This window comes from Syngnathoides biaculeatus, chromosome 9 (assembly GCF_019802595.1).
Source record: "Syngnathoides biaculeatus isolate LvHL_M chromosome 9, ASM1980259v1, whole genome shotgun sequence".
NCBI classification, from domain to species: domain Eukaryota; kingdom Metazoa; phylum Chordata; class Actinopteri; order Syngnathiformes; family Syngnathidae; genus Syngnathoides; species Syngnathoides biaculeatus.
Window position 1 is genome coordinate 21,333,865 of NC_084648.1, and position 12,543 is coordinate 21,346,407.

Genomic DNA, 12,543 nt, shown 5'->3' on the forward strand with positions numbered 1-12,543 from the left:
AGGAACGTAGAATCGACACGTTTATGTAGCGTAAAAAACGCTTTGCTTGAACAATAGGCATCAGATCCTCGTTGATAGAAAAGCAGATTTCCACGCGTAAGTAAGTGCCCATATGAGAACTTACTTACCTGTAAGGCGGTGGAATATTATTTTTTTTTAACATCGAGGCAAACTCCATTTTTTTTTTTTTTCCCCCCCAAAAAGTAAAAGTTCACCACAAGCCAAGCGAAATGTTTATTTGTTTGAAATTTGATGACAGTGGCAGAAAGACTAAAGAATAAACAAATGGAGAATTTCACAAAATTGTCAAATCTTTCAAGTGACTAAGAAAAACTACAACTCTGGAAAAAGCTTCAGCAAATTGGCGAGAGTTGGTCAGAAGGCGGCTCGCTGATGGAACCTACCTGGCAAGTCCTCAAAAAGTAACAGGGGGAGAGCATTCCGCCCCAAAATATGGCGTCAGTGAAAACAACCCATATTCACGCTTCTAACGGGAACACACGTCTGTGAAACTTGGGCTTGGTTCCGTTGTCATCCAAACGGCGTTAAAAATGGGCCGCGCACAAACTTCCCAGCTCCTGAACGAGCACCTCGACCGGTCGCCCGAGACCTTCGAACCCCGGAGGGAAAACGAGCCACGTGCTCGAAGGACCTCGCCATCTACTTTCAAACAGAAAAAAAATTAGGGCCAGGACCCCCACCCCACAAAAACGGGAATTTGAGAGAGCTGGACTGCACTGTAATGACATGTTCTCAAAAAAGAAAATCAAGGTGGAAATGCAGAAGAGCTCACACGGGTGTCTGTAGCAATGACTTTTTATTAAACTCCGAGGACGTGGAGCACAGACAGCCGCAGGTCAATTAAAACAAAAAAAAAAACAAAACAAACCGACAACATAGATAACGCAGATAAGGGACCTCGGAGAGGTGAGACCCCTACTGGGCTGAGTGACAAACAACCAATAATCGACACCGAGGGCAGCTAGTTTATTCGGGGGGGGGGGGGGAAGAAATAATACTTTTTTTTTTTTCTCGGTACTGTACAGAAATGTTACATCAACGCGGAGCACCCTCGGAGCGCTTCGGTGGCAGAAGCGTAGCGCAGGACGCGGTCCCGAAAGAAGGTGAGCCGCTTCCGGGCGTCCTCCACGGCCTTGCCGGCGGCTCTGCGGAACTTCATGGAGAGCAGCTTGGAGCACAAGTAGTGGAGCCAAAGCACGTTGGAATGAGGGTGGAAGGCCTCCCACTCGTTACTGACGCACGCAAAACACAAACACAAAAGGCTCCGTGAAGGAGGAGCCCCACAATCCTTTGGGTTTTGGACCGGACAATTCCGTACAGTATTTGACTTTTAGCGGCCAGAGCAAATACTACCGGAAGTTCGGGACCTGCCGATTCAACTACGGATTTTGTGGATTTTTTTTTTTTTTTCCCCTCCGATAATGCTTTTGGGTGGTTTGTCCAAACATTTTCTGGGTGGGGGAAAAAAAAAAAAAAAAAATCTCCTCACCGTTGGCGCTCGGGCCTGCTCCAACCACCACCGCGTGGAAAAACTCCAAATTTATGGCTCGCTTTTACTTATCGTAAAGTCTACCACTGCGTTCATATCGGTCAGTGGGACAAAACTTGAGGACGCGCGGCCGGCCTCACGATCTGGCGTCGCTCGCAATCTCAAGCGAACCCTTCCTTCCTGGCAGTTTTTAACAAACGTGTCGCCAAAGCAAGTAATAACTGGCGTCCGAGCAATTTATGACCTGTAAACAAAGACGCGGTGACAATGGATGAGGATGAATGCAAATTATGGGGTGGTGTCAAGAATGGGGATGAATACGCGACTTGGGGCCCGGGCCGGACTGCGAATAACCAAAATCTGAAGATCATTGAGGCCTGCCACAAATCAATGTTTAGTTGTTGAATGAGTCTGGCTCAACCACTAATCGGCAGAAAAACTCCCAAGACTGAAGGGGGAGGAAAAAATATGTTCGAAAAAAGTGGCAGTCTGGGTACTGAACCGGGAGTACGCGAGGGTCCCCCTCGCGCACTCATCTTTTTTTTGTGTGCCCAATTTCATGAGAGAGGAAGCCTTTGAATCAGGTGAGTTGTGAGAAAAATTGTGGACAAAGCCTATCAAAGGTCCTGCGGTCCAGCGACCGGCAGAATAATTCCGTGGATCGCTAACATTGGGGACTAAACGAGATGATCACTGACAACTCTCGCGACGTTTTGGCGTAAGTAAAGAAATTCAAGAAACGGACGGACTGACTGACCCATTCTCCTCTCTCATGAGTCGATAGACGTCAAACTGCCGATCCCCCCGGCCCAAGAAGAGCTCCTCGTCGTCGGAGATGTCGCAGGACACCGTCAGGCCGTCTGGGGACAAACGCAGCTCGTTGCGGTCGCTCTCGCCACGTTAAACGAAACGAGGACAAAGGCAAAGTCGCTCGCGGGAGGCGACGGCGCTGACCGATTTCCAGTCTGGACAAGGAGTAGTCAATGATGCGGACCAGCACGCCGTTGACGTCCACCGAGTGGGCTTCCCCGTTCAGGAGGAAGGTGGCGCTCTTCTGCTTGGTTGTCTTCACCAGCACGTTGCCCCAGTGGAGGTCCCTTCGCAAAAAAACGGGCAAAGTCATCAATGACGAATTTGACGCGGCACACCGGCGCGCTGTCGACACGACGTTCCGTCGAGGAACGGACGGATGCGAAAGGGGGAACGCTAATTCGGAGGCCACCCGAGGCCGGACGGAAACGAAGACGGACGGATGCGAAAGGGGGAACGCTAATTCGGAGGCCACCCGAGGCCGGACGGAAACGAAGCAGCAAGTCGGGCTTTGTGCAAACCACGCGGAGAGTCTTCAACAGTCGCAATAACGGAAGCGCAAAATGATGCGCCTACCTGTGCTCGAAGCGCAGCTGCTGCTCGGCCACGGCCAGCGCGGCCGTCACCTGGTGAAGGATGCTCTTCGCCGCCACCAACGACGGCAACTTCACGCCACCGCGGGTGTTGAGAGAGAGAGAGAGAGAGAGAGAGAGAGATCACATTGACCACAACGGTTTTGCACGACTGCCAGACAATGTGTGCACACCCCCCCCCCCCCACGACCATCCAGTAAACAGCAGATCTTGGGGGAAGGGGAAAAAAAAAAAAAAAATGCGTGATATGACTATTGGGCATAAATACACAATCCAATACCGTTCGGTCGCTGCTCTCCAGGTCCACACCGCCAAACTCAAACTCCAGCATTATGTACAACTGGTCATTTTCAAAGAAATCTACACAAGACCCAGAAATGAGAAAGAGGTCAAACCATTTCCACCTGAGACGCGACACAATGCAGGCACGTCGCGAGCGCTGCCAAACGGCTCCTTTCGGGTTTTGCGCTATGCAAGCCGGTCTGAACTTGGGCCGAGTAACGACGAGAGCCCCGGCCGGGAACGGATTGGGCGACACGTAGCACGGCCGCAATTTTTGGTTTGCGCACATCGCGTAATTAATCGAGGAAAAACAACAAGAGGCGGAACTTCGAGCTCCAGCTGAACTCGTCGTCGTCGGCGGCGGCGGCCAGATGCAAGCAAGCGGTTCGGGTCTTGCCTTTTATTTGGAGAAAAGGCTCCCACACGCCACCTCACATCTACTAAAAGACCCCAAAAAAAAAACCTTTTCTCGTCACATTTTATGCTTGCCCGCCCGCCCCTTTTCCTGCATATTCAAATATTGTCCGGTATACTTGGGAGGGGCTGACCGATATGAATTTTTTGAAGCCGTTTGCGAGATTCATCATCCCATAAAGTAGGAATGATCAAGTGTACGAAATAATAGGCGGAACATTTTTTTTGCCGGGAAAACTGTGCCATTCTTATGTTGCAGTGTGCGAAATTTCCCTTTTTTTTTTGTTGTTGTCGTTGTTGCTGATTTTAAAGGAGCTCAACTGTGGACGCCGTCCCAAGAAAGATTCCTCCGCAACAAGTAGGGAACACCTTCCGCGAAACGAGGGATTACGTTCACGCTGCCGCTTGCAAAAGAGCGAGAAGAAGCCCGACCCGGTCTGTCGTTCTCCGAGCCCCTTTCCCGATCAAAGGCGTCCCAGGCCTTCAGGAACTCGGGAGGGTAGCGGCCTCGGACGCAGTGGAGGCTGTGAGCAAAAACAACCAGGAAAAGGTCAAGCGGAGCACGGCCACGGGCGCCAGGAAGCGGACTGGCGCAGTTACTCGTTAAGTCCGATGAAGCTGCTGGTCTGGTTCTGGTGCTGGTGCTTTGCTTTCAGGCTGCTTAACTCCCTGGAACGAGACCAACAAAGCCCATCCTCAAGATGGTTCTGACACAGCCAGAAAAGAAAAAAATGAGGGCGCAACCCTTACTTGGAGATGATGATCTCATGGAGGACCTCCCCAAAGGTCTTCTGGTCTTCCCCGTTGACCTTCTCGCTGCCCTCCAATGGGATGACCTGCGAGGAGGTTCCGAGTCCGCTCGGGCTTCAGTCGTCGAGTTCACACACACTTTTGATTTCAAATACTCTCAGTGAGACCGAAGAACATACATGTCATCTTTTGGCTGACATTTGAGGACGGAGCTCGAAATGGACTCGGACCCGCACGCTTTTCGCCTTTTGGTACATTTTTCTCCAACTTGCCGTTCAGGCGGGCAAAATTCACGGCAGGCGCAAAGCATTTCCCGCTTCAATCGGAAAACAATGTTACGGTCGCCATTGCGAGGCTTCGACCGGGAGGGGCCGCTCGGCTGAGGGTTTGACGCTGCTCTTGGCTCTCTCGGTCCGACGACAAAAAGGATTCAAACACGGAACGTCTTCATTCAAAAGTTTAGAGGTCGAATTAACTAACCAAAAATGTCTAACGTCGTCGCCCCCCCCCCCCCCCCCCACTTCTTTGTGGTCACGTCTCGATGCGACCTTCCAGTCGATGCCGTTCGACACGTCGAGGGCTCAACTCCCTGATCGAAGACTTATTGCGGACCGACCGCGATGACAAAAGTGAAGCGCGCGAGTCAACTTTCCCTCCCTGTCGTCACAGCCCAACGCGGGACGGGAGGAGGAAGCCGGTCGGCGCCGCCCCCTTCGCTGGTATCGAACCAAGTCACCCGCCGAGCTGGGGAAAGTTTACCAAAAGCGTTCAGCTCGCCGTCTTCCACTTTTTCGGGGAGTTTTTTTTTTTAAAAAAAAAAACCTCACCGAAATTGTACGAGGGTGGCCCCGACCGCCTCGTGTGCTGTTCCGCGCCTGGCCAACAAAGCCCGATTCTGCGTGAACTCGGTTTGGAAAAGCACAAACGGAAGAAATGGAAACGGTTCTTTTACACATTGGCGATGAGTCCAATGTCCAAAATGTACGCCCGTACCTTAAGAGCCACCGTTTCTCCCGACGGGTTGCTGGTGGAGAAGACCTCGCCGAAAGTCCCCTCCCCGATCTTGACGCATGCTTTCATCTGAAGTCGGGAGAGGCACCGGTTCCAGGGAAGCGGACCCCGCTGGCCGCACTCGGCGTACACTTTCTCAGCATCTGACAAATCTGCGTCGTACGCGAGCTGTTGGCGTTGGGGTGGGGGTGGGGCACAGAGACGGGTGCATTCCGCCATTTGTACGTGGATTGGCTCTGTGGCGTCGCCAAAATATGATAACGCCTTCATTCAAACCTGGTTGTTGTCCGCTGGCTTCGGTTTTTTCAAAGTCTGCGGCGTGAGCAGCACTGAAGACGGTCCAAAGAGACACTTTAAAAAGGTTCAAGTGAAGAGACAACGAGCACAAAGCCGCAGCCGGGGGGCGGCGCCGGTCCCACCTTTGCGGTGAACGGAGAGGGCGGCTTTCAGCCGATTCCAGTCCCGCGTCCGCGGCGTGAAGTCGGCCGGCTCGAGCGGACTCGTCCTCCGGGGGCTGCGGAAAGTCAGCGGACGCCGCACGAGCTGCTGCACGCCAGGACGCAAACCCGAGTTAGTCGCGGGCCGAATAAGGCGACGTCGTCAAGCTCCCGTTTTTCAAGAACTAACAGGGATTGACCGGAAGTCGGAGGGAAACAAAATGAGACGCACCGCAAACGTGCATTTTGCCCAAAGAAACCCAAACAACACGATCATTTTATGAAGAATTCATGTCGGGCGATGGGTGGGAGCAAGAAAAACATTTTCGTTAGACTCATCCACCAGAATGAAGTTTTGTTGCACAGCCGCTGCCCAATCACGAGGGCGGACCTTCATGCAGGTCCGCTGACTTGTGTCCTTCGCTGTTCACGTTTGTTTCTTTGTTTACGTGTCCGGAATGTCCTCAGTCGCCCAAAACCGGCCTGAACAAGCTCCAGAATTCGTTGAAAAGAATGAAAATGAATATTGGAGAACTTTAACAAAAAACATTCAAAGAAGAAGTGTCCCCCGTCCGTCTCCTGCTCCACCCCCCCCCCCCTTTTTTTTTTTTTTTTTTTTAAATTGTAGCCCAGCCCAGTCCGGTACCAAATGGACCACTGCCTCCGAGACATTGCAGATATCGTTGACATAAAATATAAAGAATAATTTCGGGCCCTTGTGGACTCCCATTAGTGACCTTCAACTGTAACTACAGTACGTGCGTCTTGCTTGTCGTGATACTGACGAACGAACGGAATGCAAATGGAAAATGCGCTCACGGGCGGCCTCTTATGCGGTTGTCGTCGCGTCCGGCTCACCTGCACTTGATCACGCGGAGCCGAGGTCGGACGGTCGACGGCGCCGTCGCCAGCCCGCCTCGCCCTCTTCCGTTTGAACGTGGGCGGCGTTCGCATTCCGCTGTCGTTCTTCCAGCGACTCACGCTCAGACCGCTGACGCAGGCCTTTCGGGCGGCTCCCGGCGGGCCCGGCAAAAGGCTCGTCTTCGTCTTCTTTTTAGCGACGGGCCGGTCGGCTTGTCGATCGACTTTCCAGCATTTTTGGGGGGCTTCTTTGTCCAAGTCCACAACGCTGCCGGAGCGAGTCCAGCCTTTTTTCTCACGAGGCGACTCGCTTCTCGTCAGGTCCTCCTCGGTCAAACCTGAAGAATTTGCGCGGGACGGAGACTTTCTGCCTTTGCGTCGGAACTCCTTCAGCTGTGTGGGAGTTAATCTTTTTATTCTTACGCAGACTTTGTCGCGTCTGCATTTTTGGACCAGGGCCACGGAGAGGCTCTCAGCACCGGACGGCGAGTCGCTGCCGTAGCTCGATCGGCCTCGATGGGACAATCTTTGGGAGATTGCAATTTCAATTTCCTCAGACTCCGACCGTTCAACCTCGTTCCACTCAAACGTGTCGTCGGCCAAGATTTGCCCGGGACGGACGTCTGTTAATTGGGCACAAGTGAATAACTCAAAGCTGCCGTCGCTTCGCTGAGCGGATTCGACAGCGTGACTTGAAGTCGACGCTTCCGCGAGTCCAATTTCTGCCGAGAGCGAAAGGTGGACGGGAATATCTGAAGTTTCAGAATCCGACTTGTCGTCCGTGCCCGAGCGCGAGCCGGCGTCGCCTTGAGCGGCGGCTAAATGAGACTCGTACGAGCGTTCCGCCGATAACGGCTCGGCGGTTTCCCGGCTAAGATCGCCGAGGCAGGAGGAGCGGGCGGTCTGGGCGACGGTCGGGCCGTCCAATGGCCTCACCTGCACGCTGCAGTCTTGGCTCAAACACTTCTCCTTCAGAACTTCAGTCAGCGAGCGCAGGCCTTCCACCGTTGACAGAAAACCGCCGTCGCTTGCCCTGTGTGCGGTCAGCAGACGTTCGCTTCCCGGCCCGCCGTTGCCCTCGAGCTTGCGGTCTCCGCTTGTCTCCTTCGGAACCCTGGCGCCCGTAAATAGGTCGTCCCAATGTCCTTCGCGGAAAGGCGGGTTCCGTTTTCCTGTCGGCTCGCCGCCACTTGACTGCCGGCTCTTGTCGGAGTGATGCACTATGGGTGGCGGGGAACACGGCGAGTCCCGGTCTTCTGGGCGCAGGCTCGCACCCGCGCGGCCGACGGACACAGACGCGGGCTTCGGGGATTGATCGGTGACGGGGAAGGCGAGAATACGGGGGCTCGCTGAGGGCGTGGAGCAAAAGGTGGGCTTCCTGGGGGGCGGGCCGAGGCTGCCGTCCAAGTTGCTGGCGGAATTCTCCGCACTTGAATCCGGCGTTGATAAGAGGACCATTTTCTTCGCGTCAGGGCGGCAGATTTGAATTTCCTCTTCAGAAATCAAGTCGTCAAAAGAGTTGGCAACGGGGTCTTTTGCCTTCCACACTTTGACTCTAGCGGTGACGGCGCCCCGACGACGAGTCACATTGCGGCCCAGCAAAGGATGCGGGAGACTGTGGAAAACACAGAGAGCGCACGTGACCTGTGACCTTTGGCAGAGAACTGCAGGAAAGTCCTCCGAAAGTCTCTCGATTAAATGTGACACATCTCAATTCTTTCAATCCCGACGCATAACTTGACTACATTCCGGGGCTGTCGATTCACCGTCTAAAGATAAACAACGTGACGTCATCTCTCCAAATCTGAAGCGTCACGTCGCCGCCCCCTCGGCCGAGCTCATTCTGCCGTCGTGGAAAAAGCAGTCTTCAAAACCTCGTCGACGTTTCTCTCGCCCTTCCAGTATACAGTACATCGTCCTCCCCCCCCACGGTAACGCAAGGACCTACTTGGAAGTCGTATTGACTTGAAGTGGATTTTTTCGGCTTTTTGCAGACGGCGACGGCAGATCTCGCTCAGGCGGCTCTCCGACAATCGGGTGATGCTGCTTCTTGGGCGTAATCGTGACTGACGCCGGCACTTTGGTCCCGCTGAAGCGTCGACAAAGATGAGGAACAAACAATTTGGTCACGTTGTGGCTGCAGTCAGCACACAACTGCAACGGCGCAACGGACCTGGCGGTCTCGGCCTGAGGACGGAAGAGGGCGAGCGCGTTTTCCTTGGCCTTCCTCCTCGCAGTCGGGCGGGCTGACTTTCCTTTGGAAGAACCCTTCCTTCCTCTAAAGATTGAGAAGCACACCGAGAAGAAGACGCTGAGCGTACCAAATTTGAATCGACGCCTTCCGACCACATGAAAACGTTCCAAATTCAAATCAAGACAGACTCGCAGTCTCCACGTAGTAGGAGCCAGAATCTACCAATGCCACAAACGAATTGTCATAAAAGTATGACTTACCATTCTTACTATCATTACAACATTATCAGCACGCTTGTCTAACTCTAGGCCCGCGGGCCGGATCTGGCCCTTCACGTCATTCCATGTGGCCACAAGGCTTTGCCGCAATTTTTCTTGACTTTTGTTCCAAAGTAGTTTTCCATCATCAATAGGAGGATGGGCCAATTATGTAACATGAAGGGGGCAGGGTTCCCCACCCAACGAGGCACAACAAGTGTAACTTTTCCTTGCGCTCTTAACACACGCCTAATTCAAAACTCAAAAACAACGAACAGCGCAGCGGCCGTCTTTTAGCAAAACTTCAAACTCGTGAACTCATTTGAAATGGCATCGAGCAAACGTCAGGCGCACACGCCGGACCTTTCGCAAATCTTGACACGTACCATCGCGCAGTAAAAGGAACGAGGGCACCAGAGCTACCGGGCGCCGTTGGTTGCGTTTTAGAAAGACGAATAAGATGATGTCAGCTCCGGGAAACTGAGCTGACGTGTCAAAACTCCTCGGTCCAAACTTATTATCCTGCTCGAAGGACAAGGAATCAAAAACGTTCCACATCTTCGGATGCCCTTCAAAGCACGAATGTGACGTTTCCCCACAGTTCTTACTTGGAAGTTTGAGGTGGACGATAGTCCCTCTGTCGAGAAAAAGAGCGCTCTTCCTCGCTCTCGGAAATAATCCGATATCGCTTGTCCCGCCCTCTTCTTTGGACGGCCGCGGCGACCGAGACGGGTTTTCTTCTCCTGCGTCAACAAAGATCAAGTCAAACAATTTGGAGAGCAACGCCCCGCCGGGTCATCTCGGCGCAGTCGTTTCAACGTACTGTCGCAAAATAATTTTTAGAAAATTATTTCAACTATTTTTTTGTTTAAAAAAAATAATGTGTAATAAATGTTTCCCTTGTTACATAAACACGATGTGGCAAACATTACTTGGATGTGAAAACAAACCCCATAAAAACATCATTAAAAAAAAAAAAAAAATCAAAGCGGTCAATAGGATGCCACTCGTGATATGAAACAAAGGAATTCACCTCCTATATCATGCCATTTGGAGATCAGATGGCACATGCGGGCAAAAAGGATCTCCACAGAAATACTGTACACTTTATAAAGACTCGGGATACTTGGAGAAGTCAGACTAGACGATCGGCTAGAAATGTCCACGGCAAACATATAGAGTCTGTATTGAGATACATATTTGACGGGGTTTTTTTTCCTCAGTAATTTAACATTTATATATATATATATATAAAAGGTCTTCAGATTAAAAAGGTCATAATGGGCGTCCCCAAGTCAATTGAACAATAGCTCATTACTAACGGTGTGTATGAATTCCAAAGTATTGACGAAGATACATAAAATAGAGCAGACACCAAAATGAAAATATATCTTTGCTCAGCGCAGTGACAGCCAGAACAAGTCAATGCGCTTCCAGTAGGTGGCAGATGGGGAAAAAGAATAACTTTGTGAGGAAATAATTACACGATAAGTACATTTGGGAGTAAAATGACGAGAATTCAAACGTTTCGTGGTGTGCCGAGAAACAAATGATTCCTTCAAGAGACAAACAGAGAACCTTTGCACCACCATCAACAATTCGCTGCTTTCCTTTTGGGATTTTTACCTGATTTTGTCGTTTTCAGAAAAGGATTCGTCGCTTTCCGACGACGACGAGCTGTCGAACGCCTGCTCGTGCTTCTTCGGTGAAATCCAGACTGTTAACTTGCGCCTTTTCCTGGCGTAAGTCCTCATAAATAATGTGTTGGAAGTGCTCATTGTGACCTAAATGTGCTTTCGCCAGCTCTCGCGTCGACTTTATTTCGTCCGAGAGGTTTTTGCCCGCTCGTCCTTCAAATCGTCGACGTCACCATCGGCCGCGTGATTGGCTGAAAAGGAGCGCAGGGCTGCGTGCGGCGCCACCTGCCGGATTGGAGTAACTCCAAGAGAGCGCCGCATTCTTTTTCGAAGGTGGCTCATCCATCCATCCATCCATCCATCCATCCATCCATCCATCCATTTTCTGAGCCGCATATCCTCACGTCGGGCATCATGTCATCGGGCATGAGGCGGGCTACACCCTGAACTGGTCGCCAAGCAACCACAGGCCACGCGGGGACAGACAACAAGAGCCTCCAAATGATGCTCCTTTTGGAAAATGGGAGGAAACCCACGCAGCCGGGGCCGGGGTTCGAATCCAGGTCCTCAGAAGTGTGAGGCCAACGCTCCACAGTTGCGTCACCTTTCCGCCGGCCCATATCCCGTTCAGGTATCTTGGAGCTCGAAACGAGGTACACCCGGATCAGGTCGCCGGCCAGTCGCATGGCGCCTAGAAACAAACGACAAACACGAGTCACACGTTCGCACCGACGGGATTTTTTAATTTTCTTTTTTTTTTCTTTTTTTTTGTCTCCAATCAACCGAGCACCCATGCCTTTGGGATGTGGGAGGAAACCCACACAGAACGTGCAAACTCCACACAAGCCAGGCGGGATTTGAACCCGCAACATGAGAATCGTGCTTTACAATTAATTTACATTCATTAACAGTGCGATAATAATACCTTTATAAATGTCAGAATATTATCTGATCTAGTAGGTCATCCTCGCCAAGTTCATACCCGTAAGTGAGCAAATGAATTAACCTTAAACCATTCCGATTTTTTAACAGTAAAAAATACCGATCAAATGAGGTGGAAAAATATAAAATTGTGACACACGCACACACGCATGAAAAGCAATGACGACACAGGAATGGCCGCGAGATGTCACTGCGCATCCAAACAAGTCCAATCAATCAAGTGGGTTTTCTCACAAGTACAATCGAGAAGATGATTTTCAAGCACTTGTTTACTTGCAACTTGTGTAGTTGCATAGTGTGCCCGAGTGTTTATCCCAAAACAAAGAAGAAACGTTGTTTCTAACGCTCAGGTTAAAAAGGCAAATGAGGATTTTCGTCTGCACACTCTGCTTACATCAAATGAAATATGCACGGTTGATATAAAATGTCTGCACACCTGCCAGTTTTGTTATGATGTTAAAAAAACGAGACCAGGACAAACTATCTCCAAACTTTTTTCCACCATCGATGTGCCTTATCCCAACCAAGGTAACTTTGTTTCGCGATTCGATCCCATCCAAATTGATGTCGAATGGGGGGTCCGCACACACATGCTAACATTTACAACATGATTTTATTTTTGTATTTTTTTTTTAACGTAGCTTTCTGGCAGGAGTCCGACTGTTTTGTGCCAACACTGACTGTTTTTTTTTTTCAAAGGGTTTATAATTGCATACACCTTGTTTTAGCCCCCACTTCCTGCTGTAGAAAACAACAACAACAAGGCAGCAGCAGCTTGTTGTTGTTGTTGTAATGATGGCCCAAATGTTGGGAAAGAGGGAGAACCCCCCCACCCCCCACCCGTG

At 51.1% G+C, this 12,543-nt stretch overlaps 1 protein-coding gene across 3 annotated transcripts; it reads right to left on the reverse strand.

The window, feature by feature from the left end:
* Positions 1-943: 943 nt before the first annotated feature.
* On the reverse strand, positions 944-10,993 carry haspin (histone H3 associated protein kinase). Of its 3 annotated transcripts, none has more exons than XM_061830788.1 (16): positions 10,746-10,993; positions 9,728-9,862; positions 8,842-8,946; positions 8,617-8,757; positions 6,666-8,283; positions 5,790-5,913; positions 5,647-5,699; positions 5,353-5,538; positions 4,360-4,445; positions 4,210-4,278; positions 4,042-4,133; positions 3,194-3,273; positions 2,897-2,985; positions 2,465-2,607; positions 2,268-2,370; positions 944-1,253 (listed from the first exon to the last, which is right to left on the reverse strand). In XM_061830788.1, the coding sequence occupies exons 1-16, from the start codon at positions 10,895-10,897 to the stop codon at positions 1,052-1,054; spliced, it is 3,378 nt and encodes a 1,125-aa protein (XP_061686772.1). In that variant the 5' UTR covers positions 10,898-10,993; the 3' UTR covers positions 944-1,051. The 3 variants fall into 3 exon arrangements, with proteins under 3 accessions (XP_061686772.1, XP_061686771.1, XP_061686773.1); XM_061830787.1 differs by having other exon boundaries at positions 5,790-5,916; XM_061830789.1 differs by lacking the exons at positions 8,617-8,757; positions 8,842-8,946; positions 9,728-9,862; positions 10,746-10,993 and adding an exon at positions 8,435-8,565 and having other exon boundaries at positions 5,790-5,916.
* Between the last annotated feature and the right edge of the window lie 1,550 nt (positions 10,994-12,543).

Excerpts from the sequence above, each read along its gene's own strand:
- haspin (XM_061830787.1), bottom strand. The coding sequence starts at position 10,897 with ATGAGCACTTCCAACACATTATTTATGAGGACTTACGCCAGGAAAAGG. Across the intron at positions 5,917-6,665 it reads CTCCGCGTGATCAAGTGCAG|CAGCTCGTGCGGCGTCCGCT; the intron begins GTGAGCCGGACG and ends CCTGGCGTGCAG. Across the intron at positions 4,446-5,352 it reads GAGAAACGGTGGCTCTTAAG|GTCATCCCATTGGAGGGCAG; the intron begins GTACGGGCGTAC and ends ACCTCCTCGCAG.